Here is a 25,673-nt window from a genome sequence, read left to right on the forward strand (position 1 = left end):
CCAGATTTTATAAGAAGGAACTTGGTGTGCTTTGACTAAAGGGTCAAAATTTTCCATGTTCATTTTCTCTCTTCATTGCCACTCAACGAAAGAAAGGGCATGGTCCTGTCTAAAGACCAGGTCAGGTCTCAGTTTCTGGACTGTTATTTGAGCCAAGATCCTCTAGATACTGCATCCCAGTTAGGTCTAGTCTAGTTGTAGAAAATACTGCTCTTTTCAAACCCATAGACGCCACACTCTTACCTACCAAGACTGTGGTGTCCCACAACTAAGTTTAGCTCACTCTCCTGACTTTTAAATAGTCAGCTGAACCACAGAGGAAATTATTACCCATGGTTTCCTAGATCTATGTAAGAAAGATGTTTCAAAACCCTCCTGCTATAAAATTATATTTGCTTGTCCCAACTCCTTCCCAGCTAGGGTCCAATCACCCTTTGCCTGCATATATTTTGCAATGTTTATTGGCTCTGCTCACTCCACTAGCATGCTCCCTGCATTTGGAACTGTAGCTAGCACTTGATTTAACTCACCTTCAACTTCCAGCTAATGAAAGGGGATTTAGAGTTGGCAATAGCAGATTCACAGGTGGTTCTTTATTACCTGTGATCAGAAAATAAGGAAGAGGACCCTGAGACTTTGGTGGGGAGGCTTCCCATTATAGATAGCCTTAGACTTGTATCAGAGTTTCGTAGCTCATGAGTGTTGTAGTCTTGCATGCCTACTTATAGTGAAAGCTGCTCCTATATCCTTAGAGTAGAACATCCAAATCATATTAAACAACGAATTTCCATAAGTCTAACTGTATCCAATATGAGTTAATGGACACGATGACCTTGTATCCTGTTGTTCTTGCAGTTAGAGTACTTTAAATAGTCAGTGGAAGCTGGATGTGGTGATTTTAGCTCCAGGGTGCAAGAGGCAGAGGTAGGCAGATCTCTGAGTGTTAAGTCTCAAACCCGGGACAAATACCCACCTAAGGTACCTACTTAACATCAAAGTAGACCTGGTCATCCCTCAGTTCCTCAGTCCCTACCTGTTAAGAGTATGGCTGGCATAATGTGCCCCTTGCCCTAAACTTCTCCAACCCAGGAGTTAGGTTCTCCTTCCCTATATAATCCAGACATTTTGTTACCAACCCCTTTTGGTCTACCCTTTACTCTCCTGGTCTCTTGGTGGGTAACTGCTCTACTCTCCTCACATGACCTGACTCAGGGTCATGTCTACTCTGGACTCTCCCAGATACCCCTGCCTCTGGATATGTTCTTCCTCAAGTCTACAAATCCTACCTAGGAACAGCCATCGACTTCCTTTGTATTTCTTCTTTCATTCACTGAGTTCAAGGACAGCCTGATGTACAGGGTGAGTTCTAGATAGCCATAGCTACATTGGAAAACCTGATCTCAAAAAACCTAAAGTAACTAACAAACAAGACAGTAGTGCTGCCACATACATATAACCCCAGGAGGACCATGAGTTTGTGGCTAACCTTGACTACAGAGTCGAGTTGGAGACCAGCCTGAGCTAAATAAATAATAAAATAACACTCTTTCAATTGTTTTTTAAAAGATAGGATGTTTGTTTTAATATGTCGATTTAGCAGTTTTTAACTTTGGCAACCCTGTATCAACTAGCAACTTTTACTAGTCATTAAAGGTGTAAGACTATGAGCCTCCCTCAAGTGGCCAGGCCAGGAGGAGTAGTCATTGGTTCCTGAAGTCACCACCCCAAAGTCACAGAGCTCCAAGGGCATCAGAAACTATACAGAGCCTATGAATATGCAGACAGCTTCTATAACAAATCCAAGCCAGGCATCCTCCTAAATACACCCACTTTACTAACCCTCAGCCAGGTCTGCAGTACTGTGAGCATGCTGGTCGTCTGTCCAGTACCATAGCTAGGGGAAAGATGATTAGGCTGGAGCAATGGCCATAAAGCAAGATTTAGCGAGTGCTTGGGACACTACTGAAGAAGATGCTGATAAAGTCAGATATATGGGAGCGGAGGGAGTGGAGAATACTTGTCTCTGGGAAGGTCATAACCATCTGTGAACCCTGGTGCTATTGTCCTACGAAGACGAAGGCGGGGCAAATGAAAGACAATAAAGCCTTCTACACCCGGGACACTAAGATCTGGTTAGAACTTTGCTAGGAAGAGGAAACTTTACACGCAGCCCGCGCTCCTCAGTCAGTCTGTACAGCCGGACGTTCCACCGTAGGAAATCGCCACCGCCCCTTGGCTTGGGTCCCCCAGCTCCTGATGAAACTGTGACCCTCCGTCCCCTTCCCAGATCCTGGACTCCAGCCAAGTCACTCACCGCACGGCTGCAGATCACGTGGCGGAGTGCCCCAAGCGTGGCTATTGGTCCGCCTCTCGCGTCCCGGGAGTGCTCATTGGCTGTGTCCGGTATTCATGTGTGGAGAGGGGAAGGCCTGGGATGGCTCTGTTAGTGGAGAAAGGTGGCTAGAAAGTTAAAGTGTGCCACCGCCTGCAGGAGCTGGAGTCCAGAGTGCTGCCGTCCAGGGAGCAGGTGAGAGGGCCGCCGAGTCCCTGCCCCACTTTTACCGTCATGGCCACTGCCACTGTCATCTCGCGCAGATGATGGGGTGGGTTGGAGGGTCTGCTCAAGTTACTCAAGAGCTGTACCCGGTACGTCCCTCCCCAAGCCTGGAGCTCAAGGAGCAGGGCGCGCGGGGGAGCCTCTCCCTCTAGTCTCTGACATTTGTCGTCCCACTTACAGTGACACGCAGGTGATAGAACACCCTAGCTGGGCTCGAATAGCTTGTCGCTTCCACGTGGTGAAACATCTCCAGGACCCGAGCTGGGATGGAGCCTAGAGGGGACCCCGAGATCCCCGCGCGAGATTAGCCAGGGGAAACATGTTCAGGGAACTTGTCCTAAACAAAAGATGTGGCAAGTCCTAACATGGCTCGTCCCCACCCTGTGATTTGACACTTCTGAAGGACAATTCCAGGTTTTTGCGGCGGAATCTGGAGTCCAAATACAAGTCGCCGAGGCCTCAGTTTCCCGATAGAAAACTGTGGCCAAGCCCTGACTCCATCAAGTTGTGTGGACTTGTCCCTACTTTGGTTCAGATCACCCTTTGCTGCAAGCAAGCAAGGGCACACCTTGGGTAGTCTCTGGTCTCCGAAGGCCACAGGCTTGGGATGAGCTCCACCCGGGAACGCGCGGGGGTGCTCGCGAGGCGCTGCTCCGGCCTGGGCTGTCCTGTCGTCAAGTCCCGCCCTGGGGTGATAACTTGGGCTCCTCCTCCTTGGTCGTCTCCGGGAACTAAGCCCAGGCCCTACCTCCGGGACACTCGGACGCTCACGTAATTCAGGGGCAGTAGTCACCCCTGCCACATCTCTCAGGCTCTCCCATGAGGCCAGCGAGCAGGGGCCCGGGCTTCGGCGCCGGCACCGCGGGAGAGGTAAGTGCAGACCAAGGCTCAGCGGGGAGATTGGGGGCGGGGTGCAAGAACATCACCATCTGGCTAGTAGGAATGGGGACCTGCCCTCAAGGATCTGTTCGCAGACACTGTTTTGAACCCAGAGAAAAGGCTATGAACCTAACTGTAGTCTCAGAACAGAGCGTGGCAGACCCAGAGAGAAACAGAACAAACAAAAAGTTTAAAAAAAGAAAAAGAAAAAAGAAAAAGACTTGAAAGAACCCGTAGAGTTGCTGGAAGGTGGCTGGAAGGTCCATGAAGAAAAAAAAAAAGGGGGGGGGGCTTCTTCCGCCTAGATAGGAAAGGATGGTTCATTTGACAAAGACCTCCAGGAGCCAGAGAGAAAGTGAAGACAACAGAAGGACCGCAGAAGTAGACTGGGGCCCGTTTAGGGGAGAGTTAGTAGAAACAGAGACATCAGAGTGCTGTTAGCAACCCAGGAGGTCAGACCTGGAAGGCATCTCAGAAGGGACCCTCGAGGCCAGAGAGAGGACTTATTACAGTTCAGCTGGGCAGGGGCTTTCTTAGGCCAGTGCTCCGTGGTGCCTTTGGACATAATTACATGGTGAGGACTGTCTCAAAGTTATTAGATGCCTCATTACACAGCTCTATTCACAAATGTTTATCTCCAAGGACTGAGGGGTACGAATTAAGTGTAATAATTAGGGTCTGTGTACAAAAGGGAGCCGATGTCAACTTTTTACATGTAAAAGAACCAGTTAAACATTTGTGGAAGAGAAAAGAGAATTGCTGGAGGGGGGAGGATTGGATGGTGGTGTCCAGTCTAACCTGGCTGGGGATATTTACCTAATGTATTGTTGCTGGTCGGCTAGTGTTAATCTGGTTTTCATGTCAGAGAGGAAGAGGTGCCAAAGAAAGGCACAACCAGAATGCAGTGGCTCAACTGCCTGAAAAAGGGAAGGTCATGGGGTTTTTTCTGTCCAGGCTTGTCAAAGTCAGTAAAAAGAAATATCACTGGACTCCTAAGACTGCCCAGTATCTTGAGTGATCACATTATTTCGCAAGAACAGGGAAGGGATGCAAGGGTCCCAAACATGGCCCAATCCCTCATCAGAGGTAGTTAACCTCTGAGGCACCCACATGAAAGCAGAGTGTGTGACTGTCCTCGAGAAACAGCTCGTACTCCCAAGATCCTGTCCTGCAACTAGTGCCCCAGATTCCATGTCACACTGTACCTCATGTACAAAAGTACCTCCATGTTTCTGTTTCTGCTTACTCCCCAGCCAGGGTCTGGGAATACGGGTAGACAGCTGAGGTACATCCGAGCGTGTGTGTGGGTGTGTATGTTTTCCCTGGATCACCTGTCCAGTGCTTCCCTTAGAGGACTTGACTATTGCCTGACTGTCTCAGTTGCCATTGTCACCTCACAGTCATCAGGAAAGCTAAACTCAAACAAGCACTTTGGTACACCGATTCTTGGATGAGAGTCAGGTTAATAAAAGCCAGAATGTTCTGTCAGGACAGCTTTCACATCAAACCCTTAGGAGTACAGTGATATTTCTTTTAATTGACTTTGACAAGCCTGGACACAAGGGTAAATGTCCTTAAGCTGTAGTGATGGCGACACCCAGAAAAAAATGAAGAGTTTCTAAGCCAGGCCTGCTTATGCAATTTCACAGGGCAGAGTCCCAGAAAACTCCTGGCCCATCATAACCTCACGTTTGCCTTTCATGGAAGAACCTTGCAAAGAAAGCACATTTTACTCTTGAAAATGTTAGTTGGATATACTCCTTAGTCTTGGCTCTGATTAGAAACATCTCTCCAACCTCAATTCTTCTTGTTCTTACAGTTTGCTGCTAAAGGGAGTCCTGTGGCACATTTCCATCCTGGAGTCCAACAGTACAACTTCCCCAATAGTGCCAGCTCCTCTCTCAAACCCTCAGGACTAGAACCCAGGAGAGTGCTTTTCCTGGTTGCAAAGAGTGGAGTCTTTAGTTATCTCTTTGGTATTCTGCTTCCACAGTAGCGTGGCAATTTTGCACCATTTCCCATCAAGCTGCTTCCAAAACTTTCAGGAAAGTGTGTCTGAGGCTGGTCCTAGAGTTCCTTGGACTTGCAGAGGGACATTTGGCCCTGTGCTGACTCAAGGCAGGAGGAAGTACCTAGCAGAGGAGGAACTTCTACTCCCCCATTCACTCCCAGCTTTTAAAGGGTGGGCTGTGGGGAAGCACAGGAATGTGGGGCATGTGCTTTTTTTTTTTCTTTATGCGCACTTAAACGGTACAAAACATACCTGGGTTAAAGTTGAAGTTGAAACAGAAGGAAAATTTGTAATAAAATTTTGAAGCGGGCCTGGAAGAACTTATACTCAAATAACTTAAGTAATAAGTGATTTAAAAAAAAAAAAAAAAAAAAAAAAAAAAGCTCACTGATCATTTGCAAAGCCAGTTTAGTCCAAATTTTGCTTTCTAGGAATAGTCTTGTGCTTAGACATGAGATCAGACCCAGCAAATTTGCTCTGAAACTTTCCACTGGATTACTTCCTTCACTAGATGGGAAGTAGTGAGACGGTTTTGTGGGTACAAGAAGCCCTTAGCCATGGCCACTTGAAAAAGTGCCCAGCTTCATAGGAAAAATAGGATAGCAGGCTTCTTGCATCCACAAAACCAATGTAACAACAACAATGAAAACCAATAAAGAGAGAACCTAATATATCTTTGTTCTCCCTCTCCCTCCTCCTTCCCTCCCTTCCTCCCTCTGTCTGTCTCTCTGTCTCTCTGTCTCTCTCTCTCTAGCTCTGGCTATCCTGTAACTAGCTCTTTAGAACAGGCTGGCTCTAAACTCAGAGGTGTGTCTGCCTCTGCCTCTGCCTCTCAAGTAAGTGCTGGGACCAAAGACATAGGCCACCACTGTCTGGCAATCTTTTTTCCCATTATACATTTGGTTAATCAGATTCAGAAGTTGAAAGAAAGAGTATTTATTGAGTCAAATGCATGGTCCTTTAGCACTTGCCAATAGATGAGCAACTTGTCAAAAGATGTCACTTTTCAGGCAGCCATGGTAACCTGTGAGCAAGGCCCCTCCCTGCCACAGATACTTTACCTGCCTCATCCCTTCACATTAACCAGAAGAAAGCAGCTGTTCGGAATCTAAAGTCTTGAGTTTGAGATTGCAATCCAGGTTTCATTACTCACTACTTTAGTCAGACCATTGTTAAGTGTCATAAATCTGCCATCATAAGGAGAACTATAAAAGGGTGTGCATGGCTTTAGTGAGGTAAGTGTCAGGGTGGTTTTGCATGTTTTCTTAAGGTTCATTTTTTCCCCCCATTATAGAAGCAGTATTGTTTGAGAAGATATAAGGAAACACACAACAGGAAACAACTTTAAGGAAATATGTCACATGCATAGTCTGACATTTTTAACCATAAAATGGTCCCAGCTATCTACAGGTGATGATGCATTACAAGGTTCCCAGGCAGCCCCATTTCCCTGCATGTTCTCTACTCCCTGCAGCCCTGTTCTACAGTTCCACAGGTCGTCTGTCTTTCCATGCTTGATACCCGATTACCTCATTTATATCATTGCTTTTGCACTTTGGGGTCATTATTAAGTAAAATAAAGTTACCTTACAACAACAACATTGTAATGATGCAACGGTCTGATACTTGAGATGGCTCTAAGTCCCCGGTGGCCAGGTGAGGTGGCATATATATCATGGTTATATCGGTTAAGGGATGATTGGCTTTCTAGGAGGAAGCAGGTCTCCTCCAGGTGGGATGACCTCATGTAGCTCAGAATGAATGGTATACAATTGGAAGAATCGCTTACTTGCGGGATTTTCATTTTAATATTGTTGAACCACAACTGATTGTAAAGAGATGAAACCATCTCTGGCTAGCCTGGTCTACATATCTATTTCCAGGTCAATCAGCATTATGTAGTGAGACACTGTCTCAAAAAATAAAAATAAAATGTTCAAAATAAAAATATTTTTCATGCTTCTTAAATACTTTTGCAAACAATTAAATTAGTTTTATATCATTACATAATATGGATATGATACAATTGATTTTATGAGGCATCCTTAGTAGGCATTCTTATTATTTCTCTTCTTGTTAATTTCTATACATTTTAATTACTTGTTTAGGGTAAATATATTGTATGTGAAATTGGAATGGAAATGATAAGAACAATTAGAAAGAGCTTACCAATTTTGATGATAAAAATGTCTTTTAAATGTTTTTTATAGGTCTCTGGACATTTCTCTATAGTTAGTTTTCTCTTCAAACCTATAATGGCTCCCTCTTTTATGGTATCTCTCTTTTTTTTTTTTTTCTTTTTTTGGCCCTCATCTATAGCTCCCCTGACTCAATCTTCCTAGTCCTCCCTTTCTCTTTCTCCTAGCTCCCTCTCTACTCACTGCCCCCCAATATGTTCAGGAGATCTTGTTCCTTTCCCCTTCTGTAAGGGACTTTGTATGAATCTCTTAGATTCCTCCTTGTATCCTAGTTTCTCTGGCGGTGTGAATTATAGGCTGGTGATCCTTTTCTCTATGTCTCTACGTCTCTATGTCTAAAATCCATATATGAGTGAGTACATACCATGTTTCTCTTTTTGTGACTGGGTTGCCACACTAAAGATGGTTTCTTCGAGTTCCATCCATTTGCTACGAATTTCAAGATTCCTTTGTTTTTTTTTTTTCCGATGAGTAGTATTTCATTGTGTAAATGTGCCACATTTTCTTTATCCATCCTTCAGTTGAGGGGCATCTAGGTTGCTTCCAGGTTCTTGCTATTACAAATAATGCTGCTATGAACATAGTTGAACAGATGGATGACCTGACCCCAACTAACAATCTGAGCAAGAGTGGAAAGGCTACCTTAAATGTCCTTCCCTGATGATGAGATTGATAACTAACTTATCTGCCATCATAGAGCCCTCATCTAGTAGCTGATGGAAACAGAAGCAAACACTCACAGCTAAACACTGAGGGGAACTCCTGAAATCCAGATGCAGAGAGGGAGGAGTGAGAAGAAAATGGGGACAAGACCAGGCTAAGAGACCACAGAGACAGCTGACCTGAACAAGGGGGAGCTAATGGACCCCAGACTAATAGCTGGGAAACCAGCATTACCCCAACTCAGATCCCCTGAACATGGGCCTGGGCAGTCTAAGGGACCTCTGACAGTGGAACCAGGATGTACCCTTGGTGCATGAAAGGACTTTGGGAGCACATTCCCCATAGAGGGATACTCCCCTAACCTAGAGGCAGGAGGGAGGGCCTAGTCCCTACTCCAAATGACTTGACAGATTTTGTTGATCCCTCCTGGAAGACATTACCCTACCTGTGGAGTGGGGGGGTGGGGGTGGGGGCATGGGAGGGAGAGGAAACTAGGATCAATATGTAAAATGGGGGGGGGGATTTTTATAGCTGAGCAGTGGTGGCACATGCCTTTAATTCCAGCACTTGGGAGGTAGAGGGAGGCTGGACTCAGTCAGATCAAGGCCATCATGGTCCACAGAGTGAGTTCTAGGACAGCCAGTTCTGTGTGGCTAATTAATTATAGACAGAATTTCACTATACAACTCAGGCAGTCATTGAACTTGCAGTCTCCTTCCATAGCTAAGGTTACAAGTGTGCACCATCACATTCAATTTTCGTTTGCATGTTTGTATGCCCCTTTTACATTTCTTTCTTTTTCTTTTCCTTTTTTTTTTTTTTTTTTTTTTTTTTTTTTTTTTTTTTTGCGGAGGGACGGCAGGATGGATTTTTCAAGTCAGGGTTCTCTGTGTAGCTTTAGTACCTGTCCTGGTATTCTTCTTTGTAGACCAGGCTGGCCTGGAACTCACAGAGATCTACCTGCCTCTGCCTTCCAAGTGCTGGGATTAAAGGCATTCGCCACCACCAGGCTTCTTACATGGTTTGAACTAAGCTAATATTTAATGTGATCACATTTTCACATTTTTTTTTTTTGAGATAAAGTTTCTCTGTGTATTCCTGGCTATCCTGGTACTCTGTAGACCATGCTGTCCTCTAACTCAGAGATCCACCTGCCTCTGCATCACAAGTGCTGGAACTTGAAAGTGTGTGCCACCACCACCAACGCCACTTCCCAGTGCTTCTAATCCTTATGACAACTGTTATCACCTGCATACAAAGCAAATATCTATTTGTATGTCAGAGTAAAAACAAATAAACTGATCATTCTTATTCTAAAGAAATGTATACTAGAACATAAAAAAATCCTTCCATAAGTTCCGTGAAAATAAGTCTATGTCCATTCTCATCACTGAATCCCAGTGTATAATGCATAATGCCTGATGCATGGTAAACACCAAGTCAATATTTGTGTTATAAATGAGATGCTTTTTTATTAAGTCAGTATTTACTATTAAAACCATAAGGCACTCATACTTTATACCTGTTAAAATGGTTACCTTGCAAAAAAGAAGAAAGTAGTAGAAATGCAAATTAATGCAACTACTACAAAAATACTGTGGTATTATCTCAAAAAAATTAAAAATTCAAATATGTGATCCAGCCATTCTGCTGGGGTGTATATTCAAAGGATAGGAAATCAGTACATTTGAAGTGATGTTCATAGTTCCATATGCATGTAACACTACTCATAGCTAAGATATGAGCTCTAAGTGTCTCTCAGTGAATGAATGGACAAAGAACATGTGGTATGTATGCACAGTGGAGAGCTGTTCATAGAGGCAAGAATGAAATGATGTCATTGTAGAAACATGGAGGTGAGTCCAGAGGGCATTGTGCTAAGTGCAATAAGCCAATCACAGAAAGACAAATGCACATATCCATGTCAAATCTAAAAATGGAAAGACACTGAATGTGTAATAGGATGGTGGCTGCAATAGTTAATAACAATGTATACTTGAAAATTGCTTAGAGTAGATGTTAAATATCCCCACCCCTCAAATATATAAGTGTGTTAGCCATTCCACGGTGTGTACATACAATTTTATTGCATTTATTTATCTAGTATGGGTACAGGTGTGCCTGGTGAATGTTTAAAATTAAAAGGACAACTGTGGGAACTGGTTCACTCTATCTATGTGGGTTCAAGGGATTGAAGAGATGTTGTGAGACTTGGTGGCAAATACCTTTATTCGCTGAGCCATTTCATCAACCTTGAAATAGAAACAATTATTTGTCAAAAAATAGTCTGCATTGTTTACCAATTAGAATAATCAGATCACCTATTTGTGGGTTATATACTCTACTAAAGGGGGAGGACTCTTTTAGTAAAATAAATGAGTAATTCTGCAAACAATAGGAAACCATAATTCTTATTGCTCTTCTCATTCACCTCTGTGGTGTATTAGCATCCAGGAGGACCCAAAACATCCCAGCTCATGAATTAGCCTTGAAACTATTGAGCTCTGCGTTCTTTCCTTTGTTGGTTTTAATTTTAGCTTCTCTTTCTATCTGCCTACCAACCCTGCCCCCCAAACTTGCCTGAAACCTGTGTCCTGTGAGACCACATGGGAGTGTGAATCCAGATGAAAGGCAACATTGTTTGCCAGTCTCTGTCAGAATGAGGGCTTGAACATCTCGGTGACCTCTTTACTGTTTTCTCTCTTCTCCCTTTTGACAGACTTCTAGCCTGCTCGTCTAGCCCTGTGATGGCTGTGGACATAGAGTACAGCTACAGCAGCATGGCCCCTTCTCTGCGCAGGGAGCGCTTCACCTTCAAGATTTCCCCAAAGCTGAACAAGCCGCTGAGACCTTGTATTCAGCTGGGCAGCAAGGATGAAGCCAGTGGAATGGTGGCACCAACTGTGCAGGAGAAGAAGGTGAAGAAACGGGTGTCCTTCGCTGACAATCAGGGGCTGGCCCTGACAATGGTCAAAGTGTTCTCCGAATTTGATGACCCATTAGATATTCCGTTTAACATCACCGAGCTGCTAGACAACATCGTGAGTCTGACGACAGCAGAAAGCGACAGCTTTGTTTTGGATTTCCCACAGCCTTCTGCTGATTACTTAGACTTCAGAAATCAACTTCAGACCAACCATGTCTGCCTTGAAAATTGTGTGCTCAAGGACAAAGCCGTCGCAGGCACTGTGAAGGTCCAAAATCTGGCATTCGAGAAGGTTGTGAAGATCAGAATGACATTTGACACCTGGAAAAGCTTCACAGATTTCCCTTGTCAGTATGTGAAGGACACTTATGCTGGTTCAGACAGGGACACATTCTCCTTTGACATCAGCCTACCTGAGAAAATTCAGTCTTATGAAAGAATAGAGTTTGCCGTGTGCTATGAGTGTAATGGCCAGGAGTACTGGGACAGCAACAAAGGCAAAAACTACAGGATCATCCGGGCTGAACTCCGATCCACTCAGGGAATGATTGAGCCATACAATGGACCAGATTTTGGAATATCCTTTGACCAGTTTGGAAGTCCTCGGTGTTCCTATGGCCTGTTTCCAGAGTGGCCTAGTTACCTGGGATATGAAAAGCTGGGTCCCTACTACTAATGACTGCAGTTGGCAGTCTGACTCTGATCAAGATGGAGCAGAGAAGGCAAGACAAGAGTGAAGTTGAACTGCCATTTGGCATGGTTTTTGAAAAGCAAAGATCCTGTTCACCTTTTCATAAACCAGCAAGTCCAGCACGTTTGCATCACAGCCTGTTTCTTGCTCAGAGAAGAGCAGGTGTGCTGGTCCTCTGTGGCATCCGGGTTGGCTACAGAGGAATGCACAGGAAGGTGCCAGGATGGTCTGGAGAGGAGCCAAGCTGGCAAGAACGGAGGAAGCTGGCCTCTCCTCCACCCTTGGATATGGAAAGTCAGTCACCCAGAAGCCAGCCTTCTCCAGCCTTACCACTGACCTCTGGGTCCTGTACCACCTACACTTTTCCGCGTGTTGCCTTCATCCCACACGTCCTGGGAGCCACCTTTGTCTCAGCTCCATGAAACACTGGCCTGCTACCCTGAAGCTTCAGAAGAGTGATGGAGGCAGCCCCTCTCTACACAAGCCCATGCTCTACATTTATTCTCCCACACAGCCCATCCAATAATTCAGACGAGATTAAGCAAATAAGTAGTTTGGGCTGATACAGGCATTCCTCTCCACTCCTCCTAACCCCTCCTTTATATTCCAACAGAGAGCAACGCGACAGTTACTAGAAAGTCATTGATCTCCATGGAGTCATGGGCCACAACATTTTGACAAGGTGGAACAATCCTAAGTTTTAGCTTTTCCTCTTGGCTTTGGGGGTGGGTGCTTACTAAGCACTCATTTTCACCCCACAAACTACCAGAAGACTCAATGACTAGATCTGTCTTCACTTGCCTGGCTGGTGTGTGAGCTGCTTTGGTTATGGGAGAACCATAGCTCTCCCTCTCTTCAGTGCTGCATCTCAGACTTCCAAATGGCATCGCTGGCATATCCTGGAAGTCTCCAGAAAATACTTAGCTTTCTTTGCAGTATACAGTCATATTCCAGATGCTTCCCAAGCATCCAAGGACATTGATTGGGAACTTTTATTTATGGTGTGTATTGTAGGAGAGGAGAGGACCTCACTGGGTTTTACTTATACTTTAAATGTTTGTCAACTCTGAGGACTCAGAGATGAATTCTTTTCTTAACCATATTGGACTGCAGTGCATTATCAAGTAGTAATTTAGACTCCTGGAACAAGGTTTCTGTTGGAGGGACCCCCACAACCTGTGATTTTCTCTTGGGCAAATTAAAATTATAGGGGAGTTTGAAAACTATTTTTACATGCATATTTGTAGAACTCTAGGGGCGTTTTGTTTTTTGTTTTTTTTTTTTTTTTAAGATTGGTAAATGTCTATTTTCTTACTGAAGCGAGGTTTCCTTGAGGCAACAAGGAAAGAGGTGTACAGCTTCATGGATTTGCCGAGGGGCGGGGACAGGGGTGGGGGAGGGTGGGTGGGGGTGGCTGGACAGTGATCCTGTGCCCCTCTGGCTTCAAAAGTTAGCAGCAAGCGGTATCAAATGCTTTTGATCTTAGCATGTATGGTTTCTTTTTCATCTTTTTTTTTCCACTTTTTAAGTTTAAAGTGTTTTGACTTTTTAAGTGCTATTTTGTCTGATTTTTCTTATTCCTAAAGCTGGTACTGGTCTGTAATCTGTGCTTTGTATTTTGTGGCTCTCCCAGATGGGTAGCACTTTGGGATTGCACACTGCTATCTACGGGGAAATCATAACCGTAAGTCAGCTGAAATCAGGTGGGGTTGTGTGTTATCTAACCATACCATATATCTGCTAGATGGGTGTACTCTAAGTGTTCTTGTTATGGTGACTGGAGATGCTAGATTTAAATTGGACCCAAGCAAAACTGATCTCTTATGGGTCATATGATTTATCCTGTACTGAGAAGTATTCTTTCCCCGATGTGGTAAGGCTGCCAGATGCACTGTTACTCACAGAGTAGCAGACTAAAGGTGGGTTTCAAAAAAAAAAAAAAAAAGAAAGAAAGAAAGAAAGAAAAAATCCCCAAGTAACTATAAAATGAAGTCTGTTCAGCAGTGTGGAATGATAAACTTCAGACATTCCATGTCAAAAATAAGAAATATGGTAATTCCACATTATGTATACCTCCTGAAGCAGCCATAAACCCCGCCCTATTTTACGCAGATTTGCCCCTCAGCTTTCTCGCTGGGGGCACTGATTGAGAGCCCTGAGCCAGCACACCTGGGATGCACACCCCAACACTCAGCCCAAAGGACATGTCTTCACCTGCTTGCCAAGACCCTTCCCACTGAACCAGCCTGTGTGCTTGACATCCCTCATTAGGGCTGTCACTCACTGAGACACTGAAGAATCTTTCTTCTGTTTTTCTGTCTCCAACACAGTCCTCTGCCTTTTGACCCAGTCTGTCCCATGTCTCTGAGATAGCCTCAGGAGCTGCCTTGAGGGGCTCTATGCTTCATTCATAGTTCACCATTGTAAACAAACTTACACACCTCAGAATATCCCACTGAAAGCTTGACCTGGGGATCTACCTTCAGAAAATGCTTGGTTGTGGTGATGATTGGACCCTAATCCCAGCGTCCATTCCAGACACTATAATCCAGGAAGGGAAGGCAACTCCATTTTTGTTTCATACTTATTTTCCCAAATCCCATGGGGTGCTTTTGCAAAATGGCTACAATAAATGATAAGCTGGGCTATAAAAGGTTGTATGATAAAAGTTTTCCTTGTTTCTTGCAAGAAGCATTTGAGTGATGTAAGAATTTTTTATAGGAAAGCTAGTAAGAAATAATGGGAGACTGTTGTTTCTCCAGAAACTATAGCAACTTGAGTCAATGGTTGGAGTTGTTTTATCCCTTAGATGTAAGCTGGGTTACTCTTTGCTCTGGGAAGGTCTTCACTTAACTGTAAGTCCTAGCACGATCTCAGAAACTGGAGATAAGATGTTCCAGAAATCGTGGGATCTTCCAGAGACAATTTGGCAGTGTTCCTGAAGTGGAGAACAAGAAATAAAGGAGGAGGAGTTTCTCCTGCTGAAGGCTGTGAGGAACCCCAGCTCAACCTGCAAAGCAGTGAATATTTCCATGGTTTTGCTGCTTGTGCCCAGAGACCCCTGGGGCATAGACTTCTAGACTATACATGTGATGATGTTACACCTTTGCTTTAATGTGAATATTCAACTGACGACTTGTCATCATTTTGTGCCTGAAAGTGCCTTGTCCAAAAACTTCTGCATGTTTTTAAGAAATATTTTTGTACACAATGGTAAAGGGGAAATGCACTTTAAAGAAAAAAAAATCACAAGAATGGCTGGGTTTTTTTTGTGTGTGTGATGGAAGAGAATGGATTAAAAGCAAATATGTAATAAATACCGAAAAAAAAAAAAACCCTGAAACTATCCTTTTATTTTTACCATCTGAGGAAGAGGAGCCATATTTTAAGTCCATAGGTTTTATTTTGTTTTCTGTACACATCTTGCTTTTTTTTATTTTTACTTTTTAAGTTATGTGGTGTATTCAGTGAATATGGGAAAGCTGAAAGGCTTGCAGGAGGAGACAGGGCCCTCGCTTCAGGCTGCCTAGCAGTGAAGGCCGGTGATAGCCTTCATCACCCATAGACAAGCAGGGAAGAGGAACAGGGGTGACTATTGTCCTCTGCCCATCTTAGTCACCCAAGGTTATGCTTCTTCCTTCCCACACTCCTTGAAGGGTAGAGTGGACAAACGTGTGGATTCTGACAGTCATGGGTAAACTACCTGTGGCTGTCACAACTTTGAACTGCTTGATCACACAGACTGAGTATCCAGGAAAATAAGCCGTCTTCTGCTGTGACCTCCCCTCTCCCATTGAATTGCAAGCACTCCCCACCCACAAATGAGATGTTCAGGAAGTTCAATAGAAAGGATGGAGGATAAAAAAGGATAGGGGTAAAGTGCCTGCAGCCCTCAGCCTCCCTGGGGAAAGCCCATGGAACGGTAGCATGGGCAGAAATTGTACAGCTAGTGTGCAGATGCAGCCATGAGCTCCTCTATAGCTGCTGTGGCTTGAATGGGAAATGTTTTCCAGACTGGTCCACAGTAGGCGGTGCTATTTGGGGAGATGCTAGGAAGTTTAAAAGGTGCAACTTGGTTGGAGGAGGTAAATCTGGGGAAGGGTGCCTTTGGGCACACCTTCCCATCTCTCCCCCACTTTCCTGGATGCTGTGAAGTGAGATACTGGAGACCCCCCACACACATACACATGCACACCTTTTTTCACCATGGTGTTCTGACTCTCCAAAGGACCATGGCAGTAGAATAAACTGGCCATGGACCTAAAGAAATCTTTCTTGCTTTTCCAGTTCCTCTCCCAGACATTTGTCACAGCAGTCTGAACCTAGATACCTTTCTCAAACAATTTCAACTCTGCCCACAGCTGCCATTGCAGAAGTGGAAAGACAGTTGATACTGCTTGTCACAAATATGAAATTCAGTAGAGTTTTACAATCATGAATTGAGCATCTTACCTCTAAGATGATGGTAAAAACAGGAAGTAAAAAAGAAACAATATCCCAAGAATCGCAAGTGCCCAACTCTGAACCTGTCATCCGGCTTCACGCAAAGCAGGACACAGTAGTTTTTCAAGCACTGCACAGTGTGTGTTGTGTTCCTACATGAATGCTCTGAGACTACTCGGGTGGACATAAAAGACGGCGCAGGCCAGAGTCTGAGTCCTGTCGTTCTCTGTTTTGTTTTTAGACCGTTTCTCTGGGTCCTGGGTGTCCCACGATTCACTATAGACCCAGCTGGTCTGGAATTTAGCAATCTGCTGCCTCTGCCTTCCAACTGCTTTGATTAAAGGTGTGTGACACCACACTCAGCTCTGAGTTCTATCCTAATCTAAGCGAGCTGACCTCCCAGGCCTCCTATACCTGGGCAACGGCCCTACTGAAGTTAACACAGATAACTGAGTAATAAAGAAAGTAAGAGCCTTTAGTATTTTATATAAGCCCACATGGGTTTTTTTGAAGACTTCTACTACAGAGTCCTGTAAGAAGGACTATGAATCATGGGGTGGACAATACTCTTGGACATTACTGAACTCTATCATCATTGTTCAAGCTGCAGAGAACAGTCTAGGGTCTAGAGCAGTGGTTCTCAACCTTCCCAATGCTATGATCCTTTGAGGTGACCACCCCCAACCATTACATTATTTCATTGCTAATAGATAACTGTAATTTTGCTACTGTCATGAATCATAGTGTAAATATCTGGAATTCAGGATATCTGATATATGAACCCCCCCCCAGGGGTCGTGACCCTGGGAATCATTGGTCTATAGGGAAAGAGATGAAGGCTGTGTAACATTCCCTTGCCTTTCAGGGCCCACTAAGAAGAAGACATGCTTGTTTGTTTTTGCTGTCTCCGATTCCCTTGAACAAGTCAGTTACACAGAACTGAGAGGAAACTGGCAATATGAATAGCAGGGCTTCATGGTGGAGGCTGCTCCAGTCCCAGGGTGGGAGGAAACATCTTTCCCAAGGACTCCCTCTGTTTGTGCTAGGCCCACAGACTAGTAAGCATAAAAGGTAGTAGGAAATGTGTATGTCTTTAATGACTTCATGGGACACCAGAATGTAACTGAAAGACAGAAACAACTGATGAGGCCTGTGGTTACCAAGGTTCCAAGAGACTAGTGGAAGTCTTGGCTTTCATATTCCCCACCCTAAAATTTTTATTGTAGCTGTCTTAGTTATGGTTTATGTTGCTGTAAAACGACACCATGACCACAGCAGCTCTTATAAAGGAAGGCATTTAACTGGGGTTGGCTTACAGTTCAGAGGTTTAGTCCATTGTCATCAAGGTGGGAAGCACGGTGGTGTGCAGGCAGAGATGGTGCTGGAGAAGGAGCTGAGAGTCTGCATCTGGATTGGCAGGCATCAAGAGAAGAGAATGACACTGGGCCTGGGTTGACCTCAAAGCCCACCCGCTGTGACGCACTTCTACCGTCAAAGTCACACCTTCTCCAACAAGGCCTCACCTCCAAATAGTGCCCCTCCCTGTGGGCCTATGGGGACCATTTTCATTCAAACCACCATGATAGTGTAGCACAGGAAAGCCTTGGCCAAACTCCATTCTTCTTCTCTGTCACCATCCTCGGAGCAGGAGAGCAAAGGATGTTGAATGTATAACTCAGGCTGTCCCCAGGGAATTGGCAAACTCCGTGCTTGTGTTGAAATCATTCTACAAACACTAATATGCCTCCCTCAGGATGGATCTTAGATTTGACAGAGGTTAGACAGCATACAGACATTTTCTTGGGGCCCAAGATATCAGCAATGATCTCAAATGTTGGTTGTCCAACTAAAGTGGCTCTCAACCTGTGGGTCACAACCTATTTAGGATCATATATCAAACATCCTTGCATAGTTGACATTTACATTACTATTCATAACAGTAGCAAAATCACAGCTATGAAGTAGCAATGAAATAATTTTATGGGGTGGGAGTTACCACAACATAAGGAATTGTATTAAAAGGTCTCAGCATTACAATGGTTGAGAGCCAATGTTGTAAGACATGGCAGCCAGGTAAATAGTTAATTGGCTAGCCTTTTCTACAAGGTACAGTGTGGTATCTATTTTAGGTGTGCTGCCTATTCTTTATTTTCATTTGAAAAACATGTAAAAATGTATTTTAAAAAGTCCTTTCCTCACAGGTCACATACAGACAAGACAAACCTGCATTTGCCCTGTTCTCATAGTTTGTCACTTCTGGTGAAGAGCTGTAGGAAGACACATAAGAAGTCACTCGTTGAAGAGAGGGGTCAGGAGGTCATTTTCTCTCTGGGCCTTTGGAGAACATGGACTACCTTGTAGTTCTTGCCACTTGCTCTTCTTACCTCACTGGCAATAGATCTTAAGTGTATATGTCCTTAATTTTCCTTCTCCTAGAGCATACTTGATATTTGCTATCTTTGTACATAGTTTTGTATCAAGCCTAAATCTTTTCTTTAGACTAAAAGGGGAATTGTAGTGAGATATCCACCCTGACCATACCTGTTGCACTAACCATGCCCATTGGGGCATGGGGACAGGTGCGGGTGTGACCTGTGGGGACTAGGTCTGGAGTCCCTGACCCCAGCTCATTCTCTTACTTCCTGCTCGGAGACAGAGAGCATCTGGAGGCATCCTTGGAATGGGAACCAGCAGTGGTCATCTGTTTCTGGCATAAGTGATTTCTCCCCAAATAAACATCCATCAGCCAATATTGTGCCCTGGAATCTTATTTCCTACACAATACTACCTATGGTCTTTGTGTACAGCAATCTGTTCGGGCTACATACTTTTGGGGGGTGTGGAGGGTGGATTACTATGAAGAGTAGTGGTTTAGCCTGTGGTTTCAGTATGTTTCTGTTGCTTGGGTTTTCTGTTTCCTAATTGTGTAGTGCTGATAGCCAAAAAACCTCTGGAAATTATAGTGAATTTATTCTTAACAGTAGCCTGTTTAGAAAGAAAGGGGTTATTAATGCTTTGGGTTTATTCCCTACTATGGCCTTCCCCCATCCTACCATACCCCTGTGCCCAATATGGAGGACATACCAAAGCTTCCAGGAGAGCACCATGGCAAACACTTGAGCCTAGCAGGATTCCAGGTCCAAGACACAGGCAGTGACTTCAGTGTGCTGATGAGAATTTTGCCAGCTATGGGTGTTCACCCTATGCCTGAACAAGTTCAGGAGGCCTTATGTACCCGAGAGACCAGGAAGGTGTGAGTCCATCTCCAAAGCCCCTAGACCTTGCCCCAAAGACCTCTCTTTCTTCCTGGTGGCAACCATGCAGTGAGGTCGCAAATGTTCTGCCTTCTGCAATCCGATGCCTTCCCCTGAAAATAGTGACCCAAGTCATGAAGATGATCTGTCATGCGCTGGGAGGATGTTTCTTAATGCTGAGGGGACTTGAAAGGTCTTGAATAGTCTCTTCTAGATAAAAAAAAAAAAAAAAAGTGACCACACCAGCAAAGCAGGCTTGCATTTGCAGTTTCTGCTCATGTTTAGACTTCTTAGGAACAAAAGGAATACTACTACCCTTCGTTAGGAATTTTACCCTGAACTACTGGGGTGGGTAGGAAATTGCTCCCTCCATGGGACTCAATTCCAGATCCCCTGGTTCTTATTGCCTTTGTCAAAAACCTTGGCCTTTTTAGACATGATGCCAGTCAGATAAGATTGTACTGATTTTATTAATGTTTATTATCTTATTAGAAATTATTTTATTGCTGAGAGATGGTGATGCACACCTTGAATCCCAGCACTTGAGAACCAGAGGCAGGTGAACCTTTGAGTTCAAGGCCAGCCTGACCTACCGAGCAAGTTCCAGGACAGTCAAGGATACTCAGAGAAACTCTGTCTCAACCCCCACAAGGAACTTATTCATTTTAAGTTGGCATTAAAATGAATAGTTTTGTCATGGCATCTTCCAACACATGTGCCATTAGACTTTGTTCTCATTCATTCTTTCCCCTACTGACCTTCCTGTACTTTCAGCTGACTCCCTTCTGTCCTACTTTTCTTCCTGCTGCTGTGATAAATACCATGGTCCAAAGCCATAGTAGAGGGCAGGGTTTATTTGGTGTACCTGTCCCAATCACTGTCCATGACTGAGGGAAATCAGGGTAGGAACTCAAGCAAGAATGGAGCCAGGAGCCAGGAGGAACCAAGCCTATGGCTTGCTCAGCTAGTGACATTAATCCAGGTAGATACAAAATACTTTCACCATGGAGCTCTCTCATATTGGTATTTCACAGCATCCCTTCTTTCCCCCTCTTCACTTCCTCTCTCACCTATTTCCTACCATGGTCCTTAACTCCTGTCAGCTGCCAAACTGCTCGCTGTTCCTTCATTGTCCCAAGGATGTAGTATAAATGCAATCGCACCATGTATATGTAACTCACGGGACTTGTCCTTTTCTACTCGACGTGTTAATAGTTGGTTTCTTTCCTTGTTGAGAACCATCCCACTGCATGCATGTGCCACATTCCGCTCATGCATTAATATGTGGAAGAATGTTTGCTTTGCTACTAATTTGATGCTAATATGAACAGAGGTTATAGACATCCATATATAGATCTGCAACATATACCTTTTGTATTTCTGTAGGTCAAGTGCTCAAAAGTAAAATTTCTGGGTCATATGGTAGACTGTACTTAGTTTTTATGAGAAACTGTGAAACTCTGTTGGTGAGGACTGTATCTCTATAATGCCATCAATGATGTGTTTGATGTTTCTTCATCCTTGTCAGTATCTAGTGCTGTGACCAGTTTCTATTGCAGTAATTCTGACACATGTGTCGTGACTGGAAAATTATGCTGAACATCTTGCCACAGGCTTATTCACCATCTGTACATCTTCTTTGGAAAAAATGACTTTTCATATATTTTGCTCATTTCTGATTGATTATTTTATTTATTTATTTTTTCACTGTTGATCATGGGAGTTCTTTACATATTGTAGGTACCAGACCTTTGTTTTCCCTCAGTCTGTACCTTTTCTTGATCCTCCTTCCATAGACTTTCTCAGAGCTGAAGGTGTAAACCTTCAATTTTCCATTTATAGATTTGCATTAAGAGTACCAATTTTGCCATTTATAGATCTATGCTTTTGATGCCAGCATAAGGGCTCTTTTCTTAGACCTATAGTCTAAAGATTTCTTTCTTCTATGTTTTCTTATAAATGTTTGCTAGGGGCTAGAGAGATGGCTCAGCAGTTAAGAGCACCAGCTGCTCTGCCAGAAGATCTTGGGTTCAATTCTCAGCACCCACATGGCGGCTCACATGTCTATAACTCCAGTTCCAAGGGATCCCATGATCACCCCTAGCCTCTTTGGGCATTTAAATAGTGCATAGACATGCATCCAGGAAATACACTCATACACATGAAATTTTTTAAAGAAAAAAGTTTTTCATTTTTATATTTTAAATTTAAATATATGATTCAAGGTTGTGGCCTCTAATAGAACAATCATACTCCAGTGGATGGCCTCCCATACATGAATATATGAACGGCCCAAATTGGACACAGTGAGTTGTTTAAAAACAAACAAAAAAAACCTTAAAGTTGGGAGGGGGTAGGGGAGGGTAGATGTGAGAGGAGTTAATGGGTAACAGGGTGACTATGATCAAAAAACAATGTATGAAAGTATACAATTCTCAAAAAATAATAAAGGTTTAAATAACTAAGTGTTGATCTGTTTTTATTTGGAACATTTTATAAGGTAGGCTTGAATCTTTTTAACTGTGGATGTCCACATGCCTCAGAAACATTTATTGAAAAGACTCTTTTTCCTTCATAGAGCTGTGTTTACATCTTTGTCCCCAAAGAGCAAATGAACACCATATGGGTAGTCTATTATGATCTATTGTATCTTTTAATATAAACCCTATAATAATTTTACCTTTACAAAAACCATGTTGAGATTCTGGTAAAAATTGCTTTACAACTACCAATCAGTTTAGGAAGAATTGACATTTACTGTGGTGATTATTCTGGCCCATGAGCACACAGTACCTTTTATTTGTCTGGGCTTCCTTAATTTCTTTAGTCAGCATTTGGCCATTTTCTTTTCAGAATACAAACCCTGTATATCAGCCCTTCAGTTTTACTTTGAGTGACTTTAAATTAAATTGCATTCTTTTTTATTTTATTTTATTTGAAGTTCAATTTTCTTTTTTTCTTAAATTGCATTCTTAATCTCTGGATGTTTACAGTTAGTTATACAGAAATGTATATAGAATATTAGTATATAGAAAATACAGTATTCAGAAATGTAATTGATGTGTCTGCATTGATCTTATAGCCTATGAGCATACTGAATTCACTTATTAGGTCTAGGAGGAGCTTTATCTATCTATCTATTTATTTATTTAGATAGCTTGGATTGTGTATGTAGATAGCTATGTCATGTGAAAATGCAGAAGTTCAATTTTTTTCCTTTTCAAACCGAGTGACATTTGGGTTTTTTGCTGTGATTGCTCACAGTTGCTAGAATGCCCGTTGAATGAGAGTGATGACACTCTTCCTTTTGCCTTGTTCTTGGTCTTAGAGGGAAAGCAATCTTGCTTGTTGCTTAAATGTGTTGACCATAAGCTTCTTATAGCTACTCTTAATGTCAAGTTGAAGAAACTTTCCTATGGTCTTAGTTTGAGAAAGTTATTTTGTTTCTGTTTTTGTTTTGTTTTATCATGAGTGAGTACTAGATTTTGTCAATTACTCGTCCTATATAAATTGATATTATTATGTGACTGATTTTTTAATGCTGATCCTATCTGGCAATGGTGTATAATTCTTTTCATATTTTCTAATTATTCTTTTTTTCTTTTGTGGTACTAGGAACCAAAGCCAGGGTCTCACACATACTAACTAGGTGCAATTGTTTTACCATGGAGTGACATCCCCAGCTTTTTAAAAATATGGATATACAGATTTGAGTTGCCAATTGTCTCAGTTAATATTGCTGAGATAAACACCATGAGCAAGGTTTGTTTCAGCTTACGTGTCCAGACCACAGTCTGGAAGGGAAGTCATCCGGTCAGAAACTCAAGGCAGGAGTGCGGAGGCAGGAATGAGAGCAGAAGCCTAGGTGAATTGCTGCTTGTTGGCTTGCTCTCCATGGCTTCCTCAGCCTGATGATTACACAAGCTAGTATTATCAGTCCAGGGGTAATATCACCCACACCTATCGCTAAGTAAGAGGATGCCCCACAGGGCAATCTTGTGAAAGCATTTTTCTTAGCTGTGTTTCCTTCTTCCAGTTAACCATAAAACACCAACCAGGATTTTTTTTGAGAGTTTTTATTAGAATATTATAAGTTCTATTGATCTAACTTTGCTATCAGGTAAATATTAGCCTTGTAAAATGAAATGAGAAGTCTTCCCTTCTTTACTTTTATTGTGGGGAGGTAACTATGTTGAAAAAACAAAAAAACTTTGCTATTTGTTTTTTTTTTCATTATCTTATTTTATTTTTATTATTTATTTATTCTTCTTATTTTACATATCGATCCCAGTACCCTCTCCCCTCCCATGCCCCCCAACCACCCTCCCATCCCATTCCCCCCACACACCCACACACTCCACAGGGAGTGTGCTGCCTTCCAGGAGGGATCAACAAAATCTGTCAAGTCATTTGGAGTAGGGTCTAGGCCCTCCCTCCTGCCTCTAGGCAAAGGAAGTATCCCTCCTGCCTACATGGGGAATGTGCTCCCAAAGTCCTTTTGTGCACCAGTGATACATCCTGGTTCCACTGTCAGAGGTTCCTTAGACTGCCCAGGCCTTCTAACTGAGACCCATGTTCAGGGGATCTGAGTTGGTCCAATGCTGGTTTCCCAGCTATCAGTCTGGGGGTCCCTGAGCTCCCCCTTGTTCAGGTCAGCTGTCTCTGTGGGTTTCTGTAGCCTGGTCTTGTCCCCATTTTCTTTTCACTCCTCCTTCTCTGCATCTGGATTCCAGGAGTTAGGTTCAGTGTTTAGCTGTGGGTGTCTGCTTCTGTTTCCATCAGCTACTAGATGAGGGCTCTATCTCATTATCAGGGAAGGGCATTTAATGTAGCCTTTCCACTGTTGCTCAAATTGTTAGTTGGGGTCATCCTTATAGGTCTCTGGACATTTCTCTAGAGTCAGGTTTCTCTTCAAACCTATAATGGCATCTGTCTCTCTCTCTCTCTCCCTCTCGCTTTTTTTCTCTCATCTATTCCTCTCCTGCCTCAATCTTCCTTGTCCCATGTGCTTTCCTCTCCTCCCCTTCTTTCTCTCCTAGCTCCCTCTCCACTCACTGCCCCCAACCCCCACTCCCAATATGCTCAGGAGATATTGTTCCTTTCCCTTTCTGTGAAGGACCATGTTGTGAATATCTTAGGTTCCTGCTTGTATCCTAGTTTCTCTGGCAGTGTGAATTATAGTCTGGTGATCCTTTGCTCTATGTCTAAAATCCATATATGGTGAGTACATACCTTGTTCCTCTTTTTGTGACTGGGTTACCTCATTCAGGATGGTTTCTTCAAGTTCCATCCATTTGCCTGCTATTTTCAAGATCCATTGTTTTTCTCTGCTGAATAGTATTCCATTGTGAAAATGTGCCACATCTTCTTTATCCATTCTTCAGTTGAGGGGCATCTAGGTTGCTTCCAGGTTCTTGCTATTACAAATAATGCTTCTATGAACATAGATGAACAGATGTCCCTGTTGCATGGATGTGGACCACTTGGGTATATGCCTAAGAATGGAATTGCCAGGTCCTGTGGTAGACTGATTCCCAATTTCCTGAGGAACTGCCATACTGATCTCCAAAATGGCTGTACAAGTTTGAACTCCCACCAACAGTGGAGGAGTGTTCCCCTTTTTCCACATCCTCTCCAGCATAAGTTGTCATTGGTGTTTCTAATTTTAGCTATTCTGGCAAGAGTAAGATGGTATCTCAGAGTTGTTTTGATTTGCATTTCCCTGATAGCTAAGGATGTTGAGCACTTTCTTAAGTGTCTTTCAGCCTTTTTGATGTCCTCTATTGAGAATTCTTTCTTCAGGTCTGTACCCCATTTTTTAATAGGGTTATCTGGTGTTTTGGTGACTAGTTTCTTGACTTCTTTGTATATTTTGGACATCAGCCCTCTGTCAGAGGTAAGATTGGTGAAGACATCTTCCCAGTCTGTGGGCTGCCGTTTAGTCTTGCCTTATAGAAGCTTCTCAGTTTGAGGAGGTCCTACTTATTAATTGTCGATCTCTGTGTCTGTGCTACTGGTTTGATGTTCAGGAAGTAGTCTCCTGTACCAATT

The 25,673-nt window shown here is 43.3% G+C and overlaps 1 protein-coding gene across 1 annotated transcript; it reads left to right on the forward strand.

Annotated features, from left to right (window-relative positions):
• Positions 1-2,420: 2,420 nt before the first annotated feature.
• On the forward strand, positions 2,421-13,151 carry Ppp1r3b (protein phosphatase 1 regulatory subunit 3B). The gene is made up of 2 exons (XM_051182271.1): positions 2,421-2,527; positions 11,028-13,151. The coding sequence occupies exon 2, from the start codon at positions 11,056-11,058 to the stop codon at positions 11,908-11,910; it is 855 nt and encodes a 284-aa protein (XP_051038228.1). The 5' UTR covers positions 2,421-2,527; positions 11,028-11,055; the 3' UTR covers positions 11,911-13,151.
• The last annotated feature ends 12,522 nt before the right edge of the window (positions 13,152-25,673 follow it).

Source organism: Phodopus roborovskii, unplaced genomic scaffold (genome assembly GCF_943737965.1).
Source record: "Phodopus roborovskii unplaced genomic scaffold, PHOROB, whole genome shotgun sequence".
NCBI classification, from domain to species: domain Eukaryota; kingdom Metazoa; phylum Chordata; class Mammalia; order Rodentia; family Cricetidae; genus Phodopus; species Phodopus roborovskii.